This window comes from Perognathus longimembris, chromosome 28 (assembly GCF_023159225.1).
Source record: "Perognathus longimembris pacificus isolate PPM17 chromosome 28, ASM2315922v1, whole genome shotgun sequence".
In the NCBI taxonomy this organism is placed as follows: domain Eukaryota; kingdom Metazoa; phylum Chordata; class Mammalia; order Rodentia; family Heteromyidae; genus Perognathus; species Perognathus longimembris.
In genome coordinates, this window is record NC_063188.1 from 102,951,119 (window position 1) to 102,977,158 (window position 26,040).

A 26,040-nucleotide genomic window follows, 5' to 3' on the forward strand; every position below is an offset into this window, starting at 1 on the left:
TTGCATCTTTCCCCTGTCTATTACAGAGAAACTGTTCTTATAACTTTTGAGGAGTATCTGTGGGGGGTGACTAACCTTTGGCATTATCCATGTGGTCTGACTGATGGGGGAATACTCTAGAGTCTCCTAGCATCAGCCTGGAAAGTTTAAGGGCATCAGAGGTGGGTCTGTGGCCAGGTGCAGCCAAGCAGAAGGGAACAAAGATGTTGGATTGGGACCAGCCTGTGGCTGGCATTTGGAGGCCTGAGGGTGTTGCATTCTTGTTGCTTTGCTGAATGGGGTTCTGAAAGCATTTTCTTTTCTTTCTTTCTTTTCTTTTTCTGGTCCTTGGCTCAGCAGACTAAAGATTGCAGGTTCAGCACCATTCATCAGAAAACCTCTTGTGATGGAATACACGAAGTGTCCCACAGTTCCACTTCCACAAGCATCATTGTTCTTGCAGTCTTGCACTTGTCCCAATGCTACTGTAGTTCAAGTCCACAAGGCACTGTGATCTGTTGAATGTTCAGGGCAGGAAACAGAAGTCCCATTGCATGTTTACACAGAAAGGTCCTGAATTCAGAAAACCAAGTGCTTCTCATCTTCTAGAAAGGGCTGAATGAACAGAAGGATTTCTTGAATATTTGCTTTCTATAATTAGTTGCTTTGATGTTGGATGCATATAGTTAGACTTGTTATTTCCTTATCATTTTTCTATCTTTTTGTACTGCATTTGACTTAACACTTGTTTTTATATTATTTTATGTTGCCTATAACTTAATATATTATAATGGAGTTATTTTTAATTGGCCTTTATGTTCTAAGGATGTGAATGTTTTTGTACCATGCTTATGGAATTGGAGCATTCTGAATTTGTGTAATTATTTTTACCAAAAATGTATACTTTTTCCCCCTGTTTTCTTGTTTCTCATTATATCTCTTTGTACCAGTTGAAGGATTCCTTTATTATTTCTTCTATGATAAGTGTGGCAGAGATCTTTTCTCTTGGCTTTTATTTGTCTGAGACTGTCTTTAGTTCTCACTTATTTCTAAAGGAAACCTTTGTTGATATTGTATTCTTGGAAGCCAGTGGGCTTTTTGTCCTTTAGTGTTGTGAAAATCTCCTACTTACTCTCTCCTGGCCTATAAGATTTGTGCTGAAAACTGACTGTCAGATGAATTGGGATAGCCTTGTATGTTATTTCTTTTCTCTTGCAGTCTTGAGAAATTTTTCTTTATCTTTACCCTTGAAAGCATGATTATAGATGTTTTGATATAGACTCGGTTGAGTTAGGTTTGACTTGTACGTTTTGACCTTACTGTACCTGGATATTTCTATCCTCTAAGTTTGAGAAGAAGTTATCTGCTATTGTGTCCTTGAATAGCGTTCTACTCTTCAGCTATTCTTAAAACCTCACATATTTGCTCCTTTAATGGTGTCTTGACATTCTTACGAAATTTCTTCAGTCATTTTCATTCTTTTTCTTTTTTTGTTGGCCATGGGGCTTGAACTCTGGGCCTGGGCGCTGTCCCTGAGCTCTTCAGCTCAAGGCTAACACTCTACTACTTGTCACAGCGCCACTTCTGGTTTTCTGGTGGTTAATTGGAGATAAGAGTCTCACAGACTTTCCCACCCAGGCTGGCTTTGAATCACAATCCTCAGATCTCAACCTCCTGACTGTAGCTAGGGTTACAGGCGGGAGCCACTGGTACCTGACTTCATTTTCATTCTTTTATTTTCCACTGCCTATGTTTTTCCAAATAGTCTATCTTCAAGTTCAGTTTTTATTTCTTCTCATTGATCTATCCTGTTGTTGATTTTTTTCTATCATTGTTTTAGTTTTTTTTGAGTGTATTTTTCAGCTCAAGTGCAGGGAACATAGGACTTTGCCCTGGTATTTGGTGCCAGGCCAATGAAGCCTAATTTTCCTTGATTTAAAAAATGCTTATATATTTTTATTCTGTTTAGAACATTGGATCCTCTTTCTGTATTTTCTGGTAGCTCCTTGAGTTTTCTTCAATTAAAAATATTTATAAATATCTTTTGTTTTTTTTACTGGTAATTACTATCTGCTCAATTTCTGGGACCTTATTTTGACCATTTGAGATGAAGTCATAGTTTCCAAAAGCTCTTGATGTTTGTTGGCATATGACATCATGTAGGCAATGACAGATTAGGCGTTTATTACAGTGTTCCTAATCTGTCTTTACTTATTGCCTGTCTTTCCTGAAATGCTAAACAGGCTGCTTATTTTCTCTGAAACTATCCTTACTTCCACTATTTCAGCACTTGATGGTGTCCAGATCTGTCATTGGTGTGTCATCAGTTTTTCAGTACTAGAGGCTGATCCAAGACCAGGATTGTCCTAACTTCATAGTGTCGTAAAATGAACCAGGGGACTACATAGAGAAAGTAGTCTATCCCTATGATCCTCTTCCTGGTTGAGGGTATGCCTACTCACTGTGTCGTACCTGGGTATTGCAGGATTCTGCCCAGTTCTGGGCAGAATCACTGTGGATGGGTCAGCTCTAGGCATGTACATCCAGCCTATGGCTCTTAGTGCCACCAATTTGTTATATCCAAAATTTGTCAAGACCAGTGCATAACTGAAATAGACCACGGCTCACATTGCTCTGGGTTGCCTATTGATAAGGTAGGCTGTAGCCCAAGACTATTTGCAACCAGCCATGAGCGATGCTAGTTGGAATATAGACTGGGACTGTGGTTCTTCCCTTTGAGTACCTGGCCTGTTCTGTAGGCTCTACCTTCAGGCACACTTGAGCACAAGGGCTAAAGTTCCAGGACAAAGGTCTATGCTTACAACCAAATGGGATTGTATTCTATGTTGGATAGCCTGATGTTGGGGTACTCTTGGTAAAGGCAGATTCTTGGTTATCTAGACTGATGCTAAGCTGACTTGTGCCTGAATCTCACAGCTACAAGATTCTGCATTAGCAGGCCAAAACATGAGTCCATCTCACTGGAGTACAGGTCCTTTGCTTCTTGCTGGGGCCCCAAACTCTGCCTGCAAACACTGACCTGGCTGGAGTGATGAGTAGTAGGAACAGTCCCTGGCCACCAAAGATGCAGGGTTGTACCTTGGTTTGATAGGAATCTGCACAGTTGTGGAGACAGTAGGCATGCCCCAGGATCCTGGTAAGAACAGATATAACGTAGGCTGAAACTCTAGTCTGCTCCTCTGTCACACAGATCTCTGCCTAATTCTGGGGCTGGTCTAAAACTTCAGCTCTGCCCTGTGTCCAGGGTTTTTGCTTTCTAGTGGGTGCTTGGTCTCACTGCCGTGGGCTTGGCACTAAGATATGAGACAAAGTCCTGGAGGTAACTTTTATGTTCTGTTCTCCACTTTGTCCCTGAGGTTGGAGGAGGAGGAGTGGCGGCCATTTCTTTGCTTCTGGGTCCAGTAGAGCTCCAGCGGCCCAATAGGCTTGTGTCAAGTGTCAAGTGGCAGGCCTAGTGCTTGGGTTTCAAGTATAATGGCTAGAATTAATTCCATCTCCCTTCCCCAAGTATGAAATATTTCTCTCTGCTCGAAACTGAGATGGGTGTCATATGCAATTCTTTCTTCCAGTCCTGCCTTTTTTTTCGGTGCATCATTTGCTTTTGTGATATTAAGAACAAGCAATATATCCTCTCATCCAATTTCCTTAGCTCTTGTGAAAGTACTTTGTATGGGAATAGCTGGGGAGACAATCACCAAAGAACATGAGTCACCATGTGTTCAAGCTCTTTCTTTGGTTCTGCAACCCTGAAAGAATTTTGAAAAACCACATACTCCCTCACATTTGCACAGCCAATATCTGAAATCTTTCATACATTTCAGTACTGTAGTTGCAAAGGATGTAACAATCAATATGTTGTAAATGTTGACATTTAAGAGGAGAACTCTTATATTCTACCTACTGCAATCAAAATATCATGATGACAGTCACCATCATCCATGTAAAAGCTCTTCCTTTGACAGAAATTTTCCACCATTTTTCTTCCTGCTCTTTGAAATTATATTTGCATTTCATTTCTTCCTCCAAATTTTATCCTGATGTATTTTTATTCTTGAAGGTTTTTACTATCACATATCTGGTAACAAACATGTACAGATTTGTTGAACTTTTATTTTCTACAACTACAGGGATAGCTAATAAATACAAGAAATGAAAGCCAGATATGGTGGCACATGCCTATAATCCCAGCACTTAAGAGGTTAAGTCAGGCAGATCAAGGCCAGACTGTGTCATACAGCAAGTATGAGGTCAGCTTGAGCTATGTAGGGAGACCTTGTTAAACACAAAAAGAGAGTTCGAGGCATCTGAGTGATAGAGACTCTGCCTGGCACGCACAAAAACCTGAGTTCAAACCTCAGTACCACACAAAAGAATATAATAATGGGTAACAATAACTGGGACAAAAAGAAGCAAAAGTAACATTTTACTGGAAAAACATTTTCTCTGACAAATTGTTGCATTTTATTGAGTGTTAATAATATATGTGTCAAATGATCACATTTTTGCAAGTAACTTTTGAATTCACGTTGTATGAAATTTAATTTAGAGAAATATCAGTTGTATGATTTGCCCCTGAAATGGACATATATGAGCTTCATTACAGGTGTTCCAAAAGCATTTTCTTCTCTTTTTTTGCAGTACTACATTTGAACTCAGTACTCATTGCTTGCAAGGTAGGCATTGTAACACTGAGCTCTTTTTCTGCTGGTCAGTTTTGGGCTAAGGTCTCACTTCTTTACCTAGGCATGTACCTGGCTTTTGATCCACCTATTTTAGGCTCCCTGTTATAGCTGTGATGACAAGCACATAACCACCATACTCAGCTGTTGGGGTTTTTAGCCCCCCACGCTCCCCTGACCCATGGGAGAGATGGGGAAGGCACACCCCGACCGGATGAGCCAAGCAAGGAAAGGGTCGACAGACCGCCGCACCCAGCCCTCCCTCACCGGAGGACAATCAGAGGGCCTGGGAGTCAAGTCAGCGCAAGATCTCGTTTATTGGGGAAGTACGTGCCACTAATATAAGGCACAGGAGCCAATCAGGTCTAAGATCAGCAGGAAGGGGAGGGGTGTACGTGCACCTATCTAGGGACTGTAAGGGGAGGCCTGAGCTGTCCATCAAGGGTGGAGGGCCGAGGGACCAATCCTAAGAGGTGGCCTAATTTTATGTCACAGCCCACAGGACCGCCTCCGGGTTCACCATCAGGTGCCATCTTAGGCACAAGTGGTCCCAAGGCTGGGAGGCGTGGCCAGCTAGGACCGCCTTTCCGGGTTCTGGCATAATAGCCACACATGACCCGGGGGCTGGGAAACAGGCAGGGCCAGCTAGTTGCCTCTTTCTGATGTAACATGCCCTGGCATGTCCCACACTCAGCTTCTTCCACAGAGATGAAATCTTGTGGATTTTACTTCCATGGGCTGGCCTGGAGCCATCATCTTCCCAATCTCAGCCTCCCATGTAGCTTGAGATGACAGGCATGTGCCACTGCACCCAAATACAGGTTGAGAAAAGGACTGGTAAACTTTTATGCCTAGGCTGACAAGGAACCATGATCCTGGAACCATGGAACCATGATTTTCAGCCTTCCATATACTTAGGATGGGACTTGGTGGGACTGGAGTCTGAACTCAAGACCTTGTGATTACTAGGTAGAAACATCATCACTTGAACCTCTCCTCAGTTTTTTCTTGAACTAGTTATTTTTCAACTAGGGTTTTAGTTTTTGTCTATACCATACTATTTATGGTTTTCATGTAGCTAGGATGACAGGTATGTCACTACACTCAACTTTTTATTAGTAGAGATGAAGTTTAGTATACAATGTCAGCTGCCACCACAGTGAATTAGCAATGCCTTTTTCCTTTTTTCTAGGCATCAGAGAGCTCTTGGATTTTTGTGTGATACCAGAACAGGAAATAGAGCTGTGATAATGTAAAAAAATTAATCTTTTTACAAACATGAAAGGGTGGTTGTTTAGACTTACTCAGCTTCGAATAGTACAATGAGCCAAGCACAGTGACTCAGCTCAAGTCTGTAATCCTAGCTACTTGGGAGGCAGAAATCAGGAGAGTACAGTTCAAGGCCAGCTCATAAGACTCCATCTCAATGAATAGCTGGGCATGGTAGCACAGGCCTGTAATCCCAGCAACAGGGGAAGCGCAATGGCTGGTTGTAGTGGACCTGTCATCTTCTGGGACACTAGGAAGTACAAGCAGGAAAATCACAACTCAGATCAACCCAGGCCTAAAAGGCAAGACCTGACCTAAAAAAGAAGGTAAAAAGAGATTGGCTGTATGGTTCAAGAGTGAGGCTCTGAGTTCAATCCTCAGTAGCACCAAAAAGAAAAAATAAGGCAAACACAATGAAATGAATTTCTGGTATAGCTGAATTCCTGACATTAAATTTCATGCCTGGAAAGAAGGGAGACAGAGAGCATTGGGGTTGCATGATAATCAGAGGTGAGACTAGCTGTGTGTTCTCACCATCTCTTAATAACTGAGTGACCTCAGGCAACTGCTTATTGGGAGTCCTTTTCTTTCTTTCTTTTTGTCAGTTGTGGGGCTTGAACACAGGGCCTAGGTGCTGTCCCTGAGCTTTTTCTGCTCAAGGCAGGTGCTCTACCACTTGAGCCACAGCACTACTTCCAGCTTTTAGGTGGTTAATTGGAGATAAGCGTCTCACAGACTTTCCTACCTGGGCTAGCTTTGAACTGTAATTCTCAGATCTCAGTCTCCAGAATAGCTAGAATTATAAGCAGGAGCCAGCAGTGTCTGGCTCCTGTATTTCATTGTCCACCTATAAAGCAGTGTGAAAACTTGTCCTGGACAAGTTCCTGGGTTTTTGGAAGGCTCATTTGGAATCCAGTGCTGCTTGTCACATCATCTTTGAAATTATCAATGCCTCTTATTTTTATTAAAAAGTTAAAGCTCTTATTTTAAAAAACATTATAGACTCACAGGAAGTTGGAAAGACGTGAACTGGGAGGTCTTGTGCAATCTACATCCACCTCCATTGTGACTTCTTAATTATATACAATATTAATGCCAAGAAATGGACATTTGCACAATCCTCAGAGCTTATTCAGACTTCAATAGTTATAATATACTTAATTGTTTGTGTGCATTTATGTGCACATACCTGCTTCTATAGGCTCATGAAATTTCATCACGTGTAATTTCATGTAGTAAAAATAACAATGAAGAAGTCAATTATCACATTATCCATTATCACAACTCTCACTCTACCTTCTTATAGATAGCCACCCCCACAATGCCTAATCCCTGATGACACAAATCTGATGTTTTATATCTCTATAGTTTTATTAATTCAAGAATGTTATAGGGACTGGGGATATGGTCTAGTGGCAAGAGTGCTTGCCTTGTATACATGAGGCCATGGGTTCGATTCCCCAGCACCACATATACAGAAAATGGCCAGAAGTGGCGCTGTGGCTCAAGTGGCAGAGTGCTAGCCTTGAGCAAAAAGAAGCCAGGGACAGTGCTCAGGCCCTGAGTTCAAGGCCCAGGACTGGCCAAAAAAAAAAAAAAAGAATGTTATATAACAGGAAACCATGCTATGTAGGCTTTTTTCATGTAGCCTAATGCCCTTGAGTTCTAAGTTGGTGCCTGTATCAATAGTTTGTTCCTTTTAATTGCTGAATAATATTTCATATTATGAATATATTACTGTTTAATTATTCATTATTGAAAGACACTTTTTTGTTATTTAAAGACACTTGTTTTGCTTTTTGGAAATTATTAATAGAACTATAGACATTTGTGTACAGGATTTTTTTCTCTCTTTTTTTGTGTCAGGACTGGGGCTTGATCTCAGGGCCTCAAGTTTTCATTTGGCTTTTTCACTCAAGGTAGCCACTCTATCACTTGAGCCATGCCTCCACTTCTGGCTTTTGCATGGTTCATTGGAGATAAGAGTCATACAGACTTTCCTGCCCGGGCTGACTTTGAGTCCTAATCCTCAGATCTCCGCTTCCCGAGTAGCTAGGATTACAGGAGTGACCCTTCCTCTCCCTGCCCCATGAGATTCTTATCTCCACTTAGCCAGCAAAAAGCAGAAAGTGGAAGTGTGGCTCAAGTGGCAGAGATTCAGCCTTGAGTGAAAAAGCCAAATGAGAGCACAAGGCCTTGAGTTCTGGCATAGTTCAAGGCTGTAGTCCTGGCACAAAAGACTAACAAACAAGAAGTTGTTGGGATGCATCTTGAGAGTGTTTTTGGAGTGGGACTTCAGTATCTAAGGTACCCTTGCTTGATTGTCACCTCCATGAGGACAGGCATTGGATAAACTCGTTGGCAGGTCTATTTCCAGAGCTGATCTAACATCTTGGTTAGTAGAAAGCCCTCATCAGTACTGAAGGAAACAAAGAGGAACAAATTGCCAACTTGCTTCAGTTCAAAGGTTTCATGATTTCCTCATTCCTAAATGGACTTAGCTGGTGTACTCTGTTTCCCTAATGACCCTATGAAGGTGAGGAGAAGTTGCCATAGAGCTCAATACCCACACATTTTCACATTACACTTTTGCTGGAGTCTTTTTGGAAGAACTCCTGCCATTGACAGCACAGTTTGCATCCTGGAAAACCTATCCATTCTATCGGGCACACTTTATTTTGCTTTTGTATCCTGTGGGTTTCATCTGGTGCATGAACCTTTTTGCACTGGATCTTGAAGGAGGATTTCATTTCAGAGAGCTGTTGCCCATTTGAAAAAGTACATGTAAGGTATTTCCTCGCCGTCGGGCTCCTCTGCCCAATGAAAGGCAGGGGTTCATAGCAATCACCAAAGACGTCTTTAGTGCTTGGCTCCACACACAGGTTGAGGAGGTAGCCTTTTTTTTTCCTGGGGTGAAGGAGGCTTGAGAGGGACACAGGCCTTCAGAGCTTGCTATTTGGAAAGCAAATATTATGTGGAAAAGAGAGAGAGGATCCTAAAGAGACAAATCATGGTACTTGACAATTCTGCTGCTGCTCAGAACTGTATCTCTATGGAGTGAAAACTTAAGTGTTAGTAAGTTCAAAAGAGTTACTCTGATTTCAGCTGCTGAAGCTGACTGGGGTTATTAGTAGTGGCTGCCTGTAGGAATGCTGTCCACTCCCCCATCGGCTTTGGCACTTTCATCCAGCCTGGTGGCCACAGGACCAGCGTGGGACTACCAGAAGCAAAGGAGGAGGACAACCTGCTCCTGCCATTGGGCTTGTCGGCCCTAGCATGCAGGCCCCCAGAATTCTGACAGCAGAGAAGAGAATTTCCCAGATCACCACCCATTTGGGTTTTATTTCAAAATCTGAGCTATAGCCACTTTCAATTTCTTGGGTTAATTTCTACTCCACTATAAACAAACTCTTGTAAAGCTGAGTACCCACAAGGGGAAAAAAATCTGTTTTTTCCCGATTGTAGTTCCTTTCTCCTGATTGCTTTTGAAGTGATTTTTTTTTAGTAAGACACCCCAAATTTTGGCCTGGGGATCTGCATGGACTGGATTGGGGAGGAGAGGAAGGGGAGGTCAGTAAGAATATACTAGGGCTCCTCTCAGTGCCAGGGGCTTTCACGCTATTGAGTCAGGGTGAGGGAGAGATTTTTTGTCCCCTTCCTTCCTAGGGTCTGAGTTGAATGGTAATTCTCACCATGTACAGTGGAGCAAAATGTAAACACAAGCACAAGAGTTGTCTGTTTGGCTATCTTAGGCCTCAGCCTGTATGTAGTTAACTGCTACCTAAATCTGTCACTGAGTAAATGTGTTAGTATCAAGCTTTCCCCTAACACAAGCTTTCTATTTTACTTTCGGCATTTTGGGAGCATTGATGTTTAGGTTGTTTAATTTGATAATTTTCTGAGAGCTCTATTTGCCACTTCAAATCCTAGCTTGTTTGGAGATCACTACAATTGTTGCTCACTGACCTCAACAAAATTGCTTAAAAGAGCCAGATCTAGGATCATTTCCTCCTGTGTGTTCCTCCTCCTCCTCCTCCTCCTCCTCCTCCTCCTCCTCCTCCTCCTCCTCCTCCTCCCCTCCCCCCTCCCCTCCCCTCCCCCTCCCTCTCCCCCCTCCTCCTCCCCCTCCCCCTCCTCCTCCTCCTTCTGTTTGGAAGTACTAAGATTTGAACTCAGGGCATCAGTGCTTTTCAACAAGGTGCTCTGCCACTTGAGCCACTTCACTAGTGCCTTTTTGTATTGGTTATTTTCAAGGTGCTGGTTGTTTTCTAGATAGAGTCTCCCTTTGTCTTGGCCAAATTGCACTACAGGCTTCCTACTTGTGCTTCTCTTTATTACTGACTTTTTCCAGACCTGCTTTTTCCTGGTTATTTTGGAGATGGAGTCTAATAGACTTTTCTACCTGGGCTGCATTTGAACTGTGATCCTTTGGATCTCAGCCTCCTTATGAGCTATGATTACAGGATGACAAACATGAGCTACTTAGGCACCCAACTCCAGCACATTTTTTTTCTTATTTTCATTCTATAACGTTCATAATTGCTTTTCCTATTCTATAGTTTGAATACTAGTCCTAACAATAATTTCATTTTAGTTGTGTCTAATAATAAAACTTAGAACACGTCTGTTTTAATATCAGGATTTTTTTCTAGATATGGTAGTAAAATGAGAGTTTACTGAGTAAGTACACATGATTTAAAAAAAATATACACATAGTCATCTCGTATGCACAGGAGATTAGTCCCAGGACCCTCATAGGATTTAAAATCTGTGGATGCTCAAGTGTCTCATATAAAATGGTAGATTATTTGAATAGAACCTTTGCATGGTGTCCTGTATAATTTAAATAATGTCTGTGTTACTTATAATACCTATTCCAAAATAAATGCTGTGTAAGCAGTTGTCATATATTGTCATATCATACTGCTTACTAAGAGAGAATAATGACAAGCAAAAAGTTAATACACTGTCAGTACAGGTACATTTCTTTCAAATATTATCCGTCATTGAACTCGTGAATACTGAACTCAAGGATATGAAAGGCTAGCTGTATATGTAAATGGAGTCCATGTTTATGATTGCTGAAAGATTGCCTTGACATATTCTCTTCCAGGCTCTAGTTAAATGTAGTTTATACATGACTGCTGTGGTTTGGGATCCTTTAAAATATTAAAGTATGAACTGAGATTATTTTAATTCTAAACTTTATGTCAGCAACAGATTGTCACAGGAATAGTTTCTTATGGGGCTCTGAATGCACTGGGTTTATACAAAGTCTAAGATTTAATAAGTTGGAAACGTTGAGGCGCAGCAATGTCTGTTCTGCCTCTGGATCTTTTTTATTTTATTTTGCGACAGTCCTGGGCTTGAACTCAGGGCCTGGGCACAGTCTCTGTGCATTTTCACACAAGGGTAGCCCTCTACCACTTGAGCCACAGCTCCACTTCTGGCTTTTTGGTGGTTAATTGGAGATAAGCATCTCACAAGCTTCCTCCCAGGCTGGCTTGGAGCCTGTTCCTTAGAACTCAGCCCCCTGAGTAGCTAGGATTACAAGTGTGATCCAGTGACTATCTTTTTCTCCAACATACCCACCCATCACTTACAGATAAATACAAATCAAAGTCTCTTTGCAATTCCCTTCCTAGTGCCCTAGTTATGAGTTTGACAACACCTGAAGCTTAAAGCCAGTTTTGACCCTTTGGGGAGCTTCATGCCAAGCTGGATTGTTCCTATTGCTGCTCCCTTCCCCATCTGAAGTCCCAAACCCCAATGAGATTCTATTTGTAGACATGGCATATAAGGAGGTGATTAAGGTTAAGTGGAGTTTTAAGTATGAGGACGATAGGACTGGTGACCTTAAAAGAAGAGATCCCAGAACACCAGAGCCGTTGCTCCCTCCTGCAAGTATACAGAGAAAATGCCACAGGGCATGCAGAGAGAAGCTCGCTGTCTACAAGCTAGGAAATCCCTAAGTAAGATCCAAATTTGCTGGCTTTAGTCCTGTCAAAATCCTTTCTGAGTACCTGTAAGTGCTGGGCACTGCCATAAGCTTGAAATCACAGCATGCTGAAGTCCTGAAGTGGATTAATCTATCCACATTTTCAGATGATGGCTTAGTCTCAAATGTCAATGAAAGGATCTGAGGTTTTACCAAGCTCTTTATGACCCATGGTTCTTGACCTTTCTGTATTATGCCTCATAGCACTTTATACAGATAGAGGCATTCTAAGTGTGGCTAAATATATTAACAGTGAGAGAAGCCAAATAGAAATTTAGATTTCTAAAGAAGTCTAGGCTCTGAGAGGTGAATTAGAATAGTACATAGCCAGGCTGAATGTGTAGAGGAGGATTGATGAAATAGCTATAAACATTCTCCCGGGGGTGATCCATTCAGACTTGAGGCAGGGTCAATGGTGTGAGCCCAATCTTCTGCTTCCGGTGGCATTGTCTTGAGTGCCCATAGCTAACAATACAACCTTACTTTCTGCTTTTAGTATCATCTTACAGAATTTTTTGGGATGTAATCATGTTGAGTGGTATGGTGTAGAGTTGTGTTTCTCAGGTTGTAATTCCAGGACCAGCAAGCAGTATCAGCATTACTGGGAACTTGAATTTGTTAGAACTGTGGACTAGCAAACTTGGCCCTAGACTTGCTGGATCCAAACTGTAATGTTGAGCCTCAAATATTGTGGGTTTTTTCCAGGTGATTCTAATGCATGCTCAAGCTTAAGAAGATGTTGAAGAAAAAGGGTGAGAAGAGACAGTTAATAGTAAAAGGGAACAAAACCCTCCAGCTGGAAATTAGAAAATCTATAGTCCAATCCTATTTTCTTGTTTATAAAATGGAACTGAACACATCAGCATCACTAAATAATCTGCAGGATTAAACACAAGGGACTTTTTTTGAGAAGCAGCATAATCCATAGCAATTAAGAACACAGGTACTACAGTGAAATCTGGGTTTTAATGATTAGTTTGGACAAGTCATTTCTTTATATTCTGTTTATATATGTATATATACATATGTAAACACACAGAGTACATGCATATATATACACACGTACTATGTGGCACACATAGTAACTGCTCATTAAAACACTCAAGAGAGAAACTGGCATGAAAACTGGCATGGAAAAAGGAGTAGGGCACCCCAGAGAATATTTCTGAAATAAGAACACTCTACCAACTCCTAAAGACCAAGAGAACCCCCTCTTTGCCACATGAATACACTCCCTCACCCCAAGAGACCTATGCTAGTATAATTGACAGATATGAACAATGTCTGTTTATGGTGATTCAGAATGTGGTAGAAGTTGTCTGTTGGTGGGATTGCAAACTTGTCCAACAACTTTGGAAAGCAGTATGGAGGTTCCTCAAAAGACTAAACATATAACTCCCTTATGATCCAGCAATTCCACTCCTGGACATTAACTCAAATGACCACAAACAAGGCTATACTAAAGCTACCAACACAACCATGTTCATTGCAGCATTATTTACCATAGCTAAGATATGGAACCAACTCAGATGTCCCTCAGTAGATGAATGGATCAAGAAGATGTGATATATATATATATATATATATATATATATATATATATTTATACACACACACACACACACACACACACACAAAGGAGTTCTATGCTTTCATAAAAAAAGAATGACACTGCCCCATTTGTAAGGAAATGGAAAGACCTAGAAAAAAATTATATTAAGTGAAGTAAGTCAGACCCAAAGAAAAGTAGGTTGCATGGTATCCCTCATTTGTAAGAATTAGAATATGTCTATGACATTCTTCTTAACAGGGGATCTCAATAACCCAATTGCTGGCTGGGAATGTGACTTAGTAGTAGAATGCTTGCCTAGTATACATAAAGCCCTGTGTTTGATTCCTCAGTACCACATTAAACAGAAAAGGCCAGAAGTGGCATTGTGGCTCAAGTGGAAGTGTTCTAGCCTTGAGCAAAAGAAGCTCAGGGACAGTGCCCAGGCCCTGAGCTCAAGCCCCAGGACTGTCAAAAAATAACTCAATTGCTTTATGCATAGGACCATATACAATGAAGCATATCAACATGAACTCCAAGATATGGGAACAAGAGGTTCTTACTATGTTCTATATGTATATGTAGTTTGTCTGTCTTCCCTCCCTCCCTCCCCTCCCTCCCTCCTTCCCTCCCTCCCTCCCTCCCTCCCTCCCTCCTCTCTCATTCTTTCTTTCTTTCTTTCTTTCTCTCTTTCTTTCTTTCTCTCTTTCTTTCCTTCTTTTCTCTTAGTTTTCTGTACCTTGTGTCCTGTATGTAAGATGATTTGATATGAAGAAGGGAAAAGGAATCACAGAGACAGCAGGACAAAGGATGAACCAATGCAACATTGATACTAGTCACTTTGCTGGATATCAACCTCAGTACTTGGGGTAGAAGGGAGTAGGGAGGGGGAAACAGGAAAGAATGAGGGATGGGTAACAGTATTTAAAAACAAATGCACTCATTACCTTACTTATGTAATTGTAACCCCCCTGCTCATCACCTTTTAAATAAAAAAAGTTTCTGTAATAAAAAGAAATTGTTTGCTGGGGGAAACTAGCCTCTGAAGATCTCCATTCAGATATGAGCATGTAGAAACCAGGTTAGTACCATCGATGGTAGCCATGCCATCCCCCCCAAGACAACTGAATGGATTCTGGGGAGGTTCCTGGGGGTCTTGAGCACAAGCAGACTACAAAGGGAGAAGCTATAGGATGAAAGGGCTGGTGTGCAAAATGTCACTCTTTTTCCCCCTTGGTTCTGGGGTTTGAACTCTGGGCCTGGGCTCTGTCCCTGAGCTTCTTTTGCTCAAGGTGAGCACTCTACCACCTGAGCCACAGCGCCACTTCCAACTTTTTTGAGTAGTTTATTGGAGATAAGAGTTTCATGGACTTTCCTGCCTGGGCTGGCTTTGAACCGTGATCCTCAGATCTCAGCCTCCTGAGTACCTAGTATTATAGGTGTGAGCCACCAGTGCCCCGCCAAAATGTCACTCTTAATTAAAACTTCCTTGGAAAATTTTACTGAGATGCTGAGATAAAATTCACCCATTAAAGTGTGTAATTTAATGATTTCAATCAGTGAATTTACCGATTTGCACAACTATCACCACACCCTACTTTCAGAACGTTTTAGAACTGCTGTGAGATTCATTGCATCCGTCTATCATTTATCTGTCTTTCTACCTTCAGCCCAAGACCACTGTAAATCTATTTTCTATCTCTATAGATTTGTCTGTTGAAATAGATAGACCTTTTGCATATGGCTTCTTTCATTTTAGCAAGATGTTTTTGAAGTTCATGCTCTAACATATAACACTTTGTTACTTCTCATTGCTGAGTAGCATTCTATTGTTATATCTGTACTGCATTTTGTTTATTGATTCACTATTTAGGTTAGTTATACTGGGAATATACTGGGAGTGATGTTGTGATGAGCATTTGCATGCAAGTCTTTCTGTGCACCTATGTTTGCATTTCTCATGGGTAGATACTTAGGCGTGAAATAGTTGGGTCACATGTTAAACTTATGATGAACTGTTTTCCATTATCAACTATACTATTTTACATCCCCACTAGCAAGGTAATGAAGGTTCCAGTTTCTCCATAATCTTACTACTGCTTGGTATTGTCTTTAAAAAAAATTAGCCATTATTGTAGTGTCAATTTTCATTTCTCTGATGACTGATATTGAGCATTCTTTCATGTGCTTATTGTCCATACATATATCTTCTTTGCTGCAATGTTTGTCTCTTCAAATAGATGGAGTTTTTCATTTAAAAGTAAATATGATGTGGCTGCCATACTGCTCTGCCCTTGTATACTCAGACAGTAGGACTAACTACAAATGGATCCCAGTCCTTCGGCTTGGCCATAGGCTGCATTTTCTAGGATGCTAAGTCACTTCTACATCAGTCACCTCTCCACAAATCTCTAAACTGCTTAACTGAAGGGAAATACATGGGACAAAATGAGTCCTTGACTTGCTTTGTGTGAAGTGCATTTTTCCTTTTTGTATCCTTGTGCTTGCATGCACACATAAGCTTGCACACACATGCACACCGGTCCTGGGGCTTGAAATCAGGGCCTGAGTGCTGTCCTTGACCTTTGTTATTTTCTTCAAGGCTAGCACTCTCCCTTATGAAACACAGATCTACTTCTAGCTTTTTTGGTGGCTAATTGTAGGTAAGACTCTCATTGACATTTTTTTTTGCCTTGACTGGCTTTGAACTGTGATCTCAGCCTCCTGAGTATCAAGAATCACAGGTATGAACTCCCAATGCCCAGCCTTTTTGTATCTTTTTAAAGCAAGGTAGTTTTTTGTGGACAATGAAGTTCACCAAGATAGAGTGGGATTTACTAAATTGTCCTTACGATACGCATGTGTCTTAGAAGACAGAGAATTTTGTGGTTTTTCTATTTATTTACTATTTCTTTTTTTATTCTGAATACCTTCATTAGCAAGTGAGTTTGCAAATTCCAAGCAATTTTCATTTGTGTGAATCTGATTAACAAATGATGCCACTAAGGAAGACTGTCAACTTTCTTGGAGGAAGATATAGATGACACATAGTGGGTAAAAGTAATTCAACTAGCAAGTAGCAGTAGATTATTTGTATAATGGCATATTGAGCTCATGCCATTAGGGATAATGGAGAAGGGGTGATGAATGGGAGCTAATATTGTTTTCAGAGCTTTGAGTGATGGTCCTGATAGGCTGAGCAGGAAAGGTTGTATTACAGAAAAGCTCTCCAGTGCTTGTAGAGAATCACCACATAGTTTACATTTGGGTATCCCTGAGGTCTTCTAGTCGGTCCATCCAGAATGGCCTGTAGCATGTTCCAATAATGCTACTGTCAAATCTGGCCAACACAGATGTAGTGCTGGTAATGGTGGTGGTGGTGGTGGGGGGTCATGGTACGATGCATGATTATTTTTGTGTGTCAAAGCTTCCTTCAGTAGTCAATTGTGGCCATTAGTCAATTGTGGCCATTGGTTTGCAGGAGGGCTGTCAGAGGAGTTGCTATACAAATAGGCTGAGAGGGAATAGAGGCCAGATTTCCTCCTTATTCCATCTATCTTTTTTTTTTTTTTTTGGCCAGTCATGGGCTTGGACTCAGGGCCTGAGCACTGTCCCTGGCTTCTTTTTGCTCAAGGCTAGCACTCTGCCACTTGAGCCACAGCGCCCCTTCTGGCCGTTTTCTATATATGTGGTGCTGGGGAATTGAACCCATGGCTTCATGTATAGGAGGCAAGCACTCTTGCCACTAGGCCATATCCCCAGACCTCCATCTATCTCGTCCCAAACACTGAAGTATATTCTTGAATGGGGCACACAGGAAAGGATGCCAGCCATAAGGAATTCATGCATAACTTGGCTTATTCATTTTTAAAGTGCACAGAATAAGTTCACCCTAACATTCATGTCATGTAATATTTTTTTTTTAGGTCTAGATTCACATACAAGTGAGAACAGGATGTTGAGCTTGATTTATTTCATTTAAACAGAGATCTATACTTTTAGCCATGTGTCTGAAAAAAATATAATTTCCTTCTTTATTGCTGAAAGCTACTCCACACTGTGTATGTTTGTGTGTGTAACACTACATTTTCGTTATCTATTCATCTGTTGATAGATACCTAGGCTGATTTTAAACCTTGGCTGTTGTGAATGCTGCACTATAAACATGGGTGTGCAGGCATCTCTTTTGTATGCTGACTTACATTTCTTTAAACATATACCCCATGGTATACTTTGCCTTGAGTATCAGCTAGATAGCACCAAGTGTTCAAGGCAAAGAGAATGCAATGATGCATAGAACAGAGTCACTATCCTCAAGTTGTTCAAAGAGCTTTTCAGGTAGTTCATTCTAGAAGACTGTGTCAGTGGCTTTGACAGAAGGCCAAATATAAGTATTATTGGAAGAGCATGTTCATTGTACCTGAGGATAAGGAAGAAGTCATAACAGGCACTGTAAAAATAGTGATATTTAGGATTGATTTTTAAGGATAAGTATGCATTTATTAGGTAGAGCTGGCAGGGATATCATTGCTAGAAGACAAAACAGGAAATAATATGTGTCTAGTTGGGGTTTGAAGAACTCTAAGTCTCCTAGTAACTAGAAGAAGGGCATGAATTTGTGTGGTGGTCGGGTGGAGGGAGTATGAACAGGAAATCGATTTCAGGTTGGAATTTCCTAAGGCCTTAAATAGCATTTTAAGGCTTTAAGCTAGGCAGTGTAGGTACAAAGAAAACAATTAGTTTTAGGAGGAACAGTATGGCTATTTTCTTCAAATTAATAGGATTTTTCAGTTTGCTAATAAACCTAGTCCAGTCATCTAATCTCTGAAGAAAAATGGCTTATGAAATGGGAGATCTAAAATTCAATAGGCAAATAGGTAAATCACTGGACCTTTGACCAATGATTTTTTGGAAAAAAAAAAAAGTCTTACCACAATAAACACCATTAGAAAGACCGCCTGCTACAAAGCTATTTCTGTTTCTAAGCAGATGGCTCAGGCATAACATGTTCTTTTTTATCTAGTCACAATAATTTATGAACAACAAGTAACCTGGCACAATAAATTCCATCCTTGTTCCCTGTGTGCTTAACAGTCCCTTGCTATAGAGAAAGTAACTGTTGCGATACCGCATGCAGGAAGAGGAGGCCGGGTTCAACTGGAGCTGAACTCCATTTAGATTTTCTTTTGAATCCTCAACTATTCCGTCACTCTCTTTCCTATCTCTCCCACAAGTGTTCCAGTCCCTTCATCCAAGAAGGTCATTCAGACTCCCAAACCACCCACTCAGCTTCCCAAGCAAAATGCCAAATATCAGGAGCTCACAAAAGGAACCTTTGTTTAATCCCAAATAAGATGGATTCTTAGCATCTGAAGTTGGATCAACTGCCATTCCAGTTCTCTACAAGTGAATCTGATAGTCATTTCTCTTTTTGATGGGGGCATTAATTTTGAGTTCTGCAGCAGGTTTTTACTAAGGGAAGTCCAGCCAACTGCTAGTGTCTATATCTCAGGGTCTCCAGATGGCTATATTTTCTGTACTTGAGAAAAGAAATATATCGCACATATATATTATTTTTTATTGTGTGTTGGTTCTGGGGTTTGAACCCAGGGCCTGGGTGCTGTCCCTGAGCTTTGTTTCTCAAGGCTAGTGCTCTACCACTCAAGCCACAACTCCACTTCTGGATTTTTGTGTGCTTGTATGGAGCCTCATGGATGGCTTTGAACCATGATCCACAGATCTCATCTTTTTGAATAGCTAGAATTATAGGCGTGCGCCACCAGTGCAGGGCTCACACATACGTTTTTGCATGGGAGTTATATATTTAGTGAGGAATACTATGTTCCAAGAATAATAAGTAATTTGAGAATTCAAGGTCTACAAACATAGTGTTAAAGACCTATTCTGTTCTTTAACATTTGCTGATACTGAGTAAGGGTATTGTGTGTGTGTGTGTGTGTGTGTGTGTATGTGTGCACACGCATGTGTGCATGCACTCCCTTACACATGCACCGGTAGAGCCTGAACTCAGGACCTAGGCTCTGTCCCAAAGCTAGCATTCTACCACTTGAGCCAGAGCTCCATTTATGGCTTTAATTCTCATGGCATTTCCTGACCAGGCTGGTTTTGACCATGATCCTCAAATCTCAGCCTTCTGAGTAGCTGGAATTACAAACATGAGCCACTATTGCTTGACTTTTATTCTTTATTTTTGTAAAGAAAATATTCAAACTTACAGAAAATGGAAGAAATAGTATAACAGACTTCCATAAAATTTCTCCTAGATTTGCTTATTGGTATTTTCCAGAAGATAAGACAATCACAAGTCAAAATACCTATTGGTTAAGGTAACACTAGCTGCTCTCACAGATTCCCAAACCCTGTATATATGTGCATATATTTCTATATATTATTGTTAGTATTATGTGCAGGACCATTTGAGGCTACCTTGCAGACATCATGACCATTTACCTCTAAATATTTCAGTATGTAATGACATTCTCTCACAAAACCACAGTGCAATTATCTAATTCTGGAAATTGAACACTGATATGCCACCAGTTGCTAGTATCCATATTGAAATTTTTCTGATGGTTTCAATAGCATCTTTCAGAGCAATTAAAAGAACTATTCATATTCCAACCTAGGATCAAGTACTGCATTTAGCTGTAACACCTTCACTATCCTTTAATCTAGAACAGTTGGTAAGGTTTTCTTTCTCTTTCTTTCTTCCTTTCTTTCTTTCTTCCTTCCTTCCTTTCTTTCTTTCTTTCTTTCTTTCTTTCTTTCTTTCTTTCTTTCTTTCTTTCTTTCTTTCTTTCTTTCTTTCTTTCTTTCTTTCTTTCTTTCTTTCCCCTTCCTTCCTTCCTTCCTTCCTTCCTTCCTTCCTTCCTTCCTTCCTTCCTTCCTTCCTTCCTTCCTTCCTTCCTTCCTTCCTTCCTTCCTCTCTCCCTTCCTTCCTTCCTTCCTCTCTCCCTTCCTTCCTTCTTGGCTCCCTCCCTCCCTCCCTCCCTCCCTCCCTCCCTCCCTCCCTCCCTCCCTCCCCCCTCTCTCTTTCTTTCTTTTTTCTTTCTTATTATAACTGACTTGCTTTTAAGGAGCATAACCTCTTTGTTCCACACAACTCTAGAATTGGGTTTTCTGATGCTTCTTCATAATTGGATTCAGGTTCTATATATTGGGACAAAGCTTGGATTTACATTTCATTCTTGTTAATTTAGAATGTGATTTTCAAATAGTTCAGCCATTATAAAAATTCTTCAATGTAATATCATAAGTCAATTCCAAGGAGACTTGTGTTACTAAGATTTTTGCCCCTATACCTTTCAGGAAGGAGACACAGCATAGAGTCCTGGTAGGTCACTTCTTTCCAACATTGTCAACCAGTCCATGGTATCCGTGTGTCCAGCATTATCTTTTTGCCTCACCATGCTTCTAACCCTTAGTAATGCCTGTGACAATCAACCATGGAGAGCTAGTGGTGGCTCATGTTACTAAATCTTTATCAGTTTTACAAAATATACCACAAAAATCTCATAAATAATTCACATTATACTGCACTTATCAAAGCAGGAAAAGTTCCTTTGGTGATATAGGACCACTGACTTAGATCGTTGCAAATTCTTAATTATTCATTAAATGGACAAAGAAGTTACCCATTTGCTGACACTAGTAAGAATTCGCTGATTTAAATGGGGACTTGCTGAGTCTTATAAGATGGAATGGGGACACATGTCCCTCTCATCATTCTTCCTTCCCTCTTTTCCTCTTTTTCTTCCCCCAAATGAAAAGCTTCTTCTTGTATATGTTTATCTGATTTGGGGATGGAAAGGGGAATCACAGAATGGTGAGACAAAGGGCAAAAGGTGAAGCAATGCAAGAGTGATACTCACAAGAAACTCTGTTGAAAATGAACTTTAGAATTTGCGGGGAGGGGAGTCAGGAGGAGTGGAGTGAGGAGGAGGGAAAGTGGGAGATCATGAGGGAGGGTTAACCATGTTTGACAAGAATTGTTCTCATTTCCTTCCTTATGGAACTGTAACTCCTCTTTACATCATCTTTACAATTAAAATAAATGAGACGCTTTTTCTGACAAGCTCTGTGATAAATATTGAATTGTAGTGATTAAAGATCAAATGGCTGATCCTAAGGAGCTCTTAGGAAAACCTGATATTTAGACTAAAATATAGAACACCAGATCCCAAGGTTTTGTTTTTATGGCTTTAAAATATCATTCCTCATGCTGTCTTAGTTTGGATGGTGGTGAGGTCAAGAGATTCCTCTGAGAAATGTTGTGACACTCGCTTCAGTTCATCAGCACAGTGTCGTTGACATCATATCTAGGTTTTCCCTTGAACTTGCCCAGGAGCTAAAAGGACCTCGTGTATTGCTGTTCCATGCTATCATTGTGTCTTTGACCCTGCTATTGACCATTTTAGTCTGTATTCTCCCAACTTTCAAAGTCCCTTGATTGTGTTCTATGTTAAGGTCTGCAAAATGTCCTTCACATCTTGGGTTCTGCAAAGCATACCTATCAACACACTAAAAATCGATTACAGTGTGAACCTAGCATAAAAGAAATAACACTGGACTTGAAGCCAGGTGATGTGGATTCCTGGCTGTGGCTGAGATGGGCCAATGTGATTCTCCATAGTGTGTTCTCCTGGGGAAAACAGACTTCATTCCCCAGGCAATTTTATTTTGCCAGTCTTGGGGCTTGAACTTGGGGCCTGAGCACTGTCCCTGCATTCTTTTGTTCCAGGCTAGCACTCTGCCACTTGGGACACACACTGCTTCTGGCTTTTTCTGTATATGTGGTGCTGAGGAATCGAACCCAGGGCTTCACATGCATGCTAGGCAAGCACTCTACCACTAGGCCATATTCCCAGCCCCCTGCCCCCAGGCAATCTTGCAGTGAGATGTAACTAGTTCTAAGCAACAGAAGGTGAGCAGAAATGATAACTCTATCACTTCTGATCTAGCTATCTTTCTGGGCCTGACCACCAGAAACCTGCCCTGAATGTTTTTCTCTTGATGCAGACAAAGTCCATTTTCATGGAGTCATATCAGATGCCCAGATCTCTGAACCACTTCAATAAATAGATCACCATCTTGGACTATTCCAGAGCCAAGTAATAAGTGACCTATGTATTAAATAGTTGAGATTTTGGTGTCTGTGAGAGTAGCTGATATTACCTTAATGAATACCCTGTCACACTAATAACTGATTTGTCACATTTTCTGTCTATCCTCAGGCAAGTCACTTAACCTCTGCACATTGCTATGAACTCTTCTGTCAATGGGGATTAGAAGATAGCATTCTTGGCCCTATTTGATAGATGCAAGGATTAAATGCAATAACATTTTCATTTGTCAATGAAATGACAAACATTTACTTTGTAAATGATTATGCAAATAGAAGATGGCTCTATTACTACTGTTGGATTCACACTCCCTATAGGGAGCTAAAATAATGTTTTCCATTCAGGTACTTCAGTTGTTCCCCAGAAAAATCTATTTTGTGTTCAATATATGGCTGGAGCTAGCTTTGCAGCCCCTGTGCTGCTCGGGCCTGTGTAAATCCGAGTGAGAAGCATGCTGATAGGCCACTCTCAGGACTGTGCTTATCTCAGGCAGGCCATTGATGGTGCCTTACAATTTAGGTGATATCCTAGTACTTGCCCTCCTGATCAGCTCATTCCCTGTATACATCTTGGGCACAATCATAGGCCTAAGAATTGTGAGTTGCTCAGGTCTTTTCTACATGGCTGAAGGTTTTATTATAATAGCAAATATAATATTGAGTGGCCATGATATGCTGTTTTTGCATAGATCACCCCAGGCCATCCAACACGTAAGGAAGGAACTATTTTTGTCATTCCCCATTTTGCAGATGATAAAAATAAAGTTTTAGCAATTTGTTTAATTAGGTACTGACAGCTCATGCCTGCAATCCAGCTACTCAGAAGGCTCATGTGCAGAGGATCAGAGTTTAAAGCCAGCCTGGGCAGAAATGATACTCTATCTCTATTTAAGCAGTAGTAAACTGGACTGTAAGTGTGGTTCAAATAGTGGAGTGTCAGCTGTGAGAAGAAAGCAGAGAGAGAGAGAGAGAGAGAGAGAGAGAGAGAGACAGAGATACAGAGACAGAGACACAGAGAGACACAGAGAGAGACGGAGACAGAGACACAGAGAGACACACAGAGAGAGACAGAAAGGCTGTAAGTTCAAGACCTAGTACATACAGATGCACACACACACACACACACACACACACACACTCACGCACACCCCACAAAACTTGTCTGGTTGTTAAATCTGCTTTATACCCTAATGTTGCCTTTTCCTTTCTGAGAGTCTCCCCACAGGAAAAATCAGATCTTATAGGAGAAAATGCTTTAATTTTTGTGTGCAGTTTCTGGGGTTTGAACTTAGTGCCTAGACACTGTTTATAAACTTTTTTTCTATAAGGCTAGCTGTCTACCACTTGAGCCATAGCTCCACTTTCAGCTTCTCTGGCAGTTTATTGGAGACAAGAGTCTCATGGACTTTCCTGCTGGGACTGGAACCTTGATCCTCAGATTTCAGTCTCTGAGTAGCTAGGATTACAAGTGTGAGCTACCAGTGCCTGGCTGCTTTCACTTTTTAGAATAGCCAGGAACAGTTGCTCTTTGGATGCTTCAAACGGACATTAATAGTCTTGATCACTTCCTTCAAATTGACTATCTATTCATTCAATTTCTATTTAAGTTTTCAAGAAGTAATTTTAAACAAAGTGTTAAGAAAGAACCCTCTGCGAGAAGATGCATATGAACATGGTAGCATCAACAGTTTCTAGGCATGAGTTTCATGGTGGATGATGATCTTACCTGCATAGGACAGGATGCTTCCAGTGCTTTCTGTGGGGCTGCAAACCCTAATCTATCCCAAAATGCTTGACAGTAGTGCATAAAGGGTCTGTCTGGGACATTTTCTACTCTACTAGTTGTAATTGCCTGAAAAACAAAAAGGCAAAAACAGGTTATTTTGCCCAATGGATCAATCAAACTTTCCAGATTATATGGCAAATCTGTGCGGGATCAATATTTCATGGGATCTTCCTAATTGGTTCTCAGCTTTTTATCTATCTCCTATGGAAATTGAAGAGTTTGCTTGCTAAGCACGTGTGTTGTGTATCATTTAAGGAAATAATGTATTGGATAATTTGTTCTTATGAAATATATAGTCAGGAGTAAGTTGGCTTGTAGTTCAAATCTTGAAATTCCAAAATGTTCAAATCCCTCTGAAATTTGTAGAGACTGAATTTGCTCCTGATAACTGTATCACCAAAGATTTCAACTCTTGAGTTAGGGACTCATTCCATAGGACAAGAACACTGAATTTGTCACTGAAGTCAAAAGGAAGTTCATACTTGATCTGCCAACACTTTATGTATCTCTCCTCTAATTGTCCATTTACTCCACCGACTCCATATTACAGATAAAGAAGCTATGCTAAGCAGATCAAACTAACCTGTTGAAGATACACAGCTAGCAAGTGGCAAATTCAGGGGTGGAAACCAGACAATCTTGTCCCCACAGCCCTTACCCAAAGATCTCTTCGCTTGGAAAACATCATGTTCCTAAAGAAGAAATTCCTATCACCTAAACATCCATAGGAAGTTGTTGGGAAGGGTTATGAAGTAACAAGTAGGAAACAAGGCTTGCTTTGCCTGAGCCCTCTGGCCTGTCATGCTGAGCCTGCCCTTTGCATTGTGCATTTCCTGCAAAAGAACCTCTGCTGATGCCACAGGCCTGCCTGTCTTCAGGGAACCAAAGAGAACAAGTAGGGGAGATCTGGTATATCTGAAAGATGGAGCCAGTGAGATCCATGTACTTCCAATTAGACAGCGTGCCTTCCATGGCCTGCTCCATGGCCTTTCCTTCTCAAGGCATACCCGGAGAGTTTCAGCTTTGGCAAAGGCCTGTGAGATTTCATGCTCCTTTTCCCCATGTAATAAAAGAGTCATTTTTTGCCTCAAGCTAGGGAAAATCCTGGCAGTTTTAAACTTGAAAATGTTTGGGTGAGGGATATATATATATATATATATATATATATATATATATAGTTGTTGTTTGGAAAGCTTGTGGACATTTGCAGTTTTTATTTCCTTTGGTGAGCTTTTCTGGAAACTTCCACGGAGATGAAGTTTCAAAGCAGAGGTTAAACTTTGAATGTGATGGGAGGGTAGAGGATTTTAAAGACTGTGACTGTGGGTTTGAAATAGCACACAGCATGGGGAGATAATTAGTAGTATATGGCTTCCTCTCTGGGGTCTTCACTTTCCAAAAAGTATGAAAGAAAGCAGGTGAAAGGCTTGCTGTTGACTCTTTGGGAAAACTAGAATAAGATGTACACATTCAAGGTATGCTACTTGATTTGACATCCACACACACGTATAATCACCACAGTCAAGCTAATTAACATGTATACAATTAACCCCCCACCCCAAAACCAGAGGAAGATATTCCCATTCTGTGTTTACTGAGCAGTCTTGGGAGGTTTGC

At 40.9% G+C, this 26,040-nt stretch overlaps 1 protein-coding gene across 1 annotated transcript in view; it reads right to left on the reverse strand.

Moving 5' to 3' along the window:
* LOC125343232 (F-actin-capping protein subunit alpha-1-like) overlaps positions 1-25,111 on the reverse strand; it is a 44,535-nt gene extending 19,424 nt beyond the window's left edge. The window contains exons 1-2 of the mRNA XM_048335495.1: positions 25,082-25,111; positions 24,364-24,489 (exon numbers count right to left, since the gene is read on the reverse strand). Of these exons, the coding sequence (XP_048191452.1) occupies positions 24,364-24,489; positions 25,082-25,111 (156 nt within the window). The remainder of the gene's footprint in view (positions 1-24,363; positions 24,490-25,081) is intronic.
* Positions 25,112-26,040: the final 929 nt, after the last annotated feature.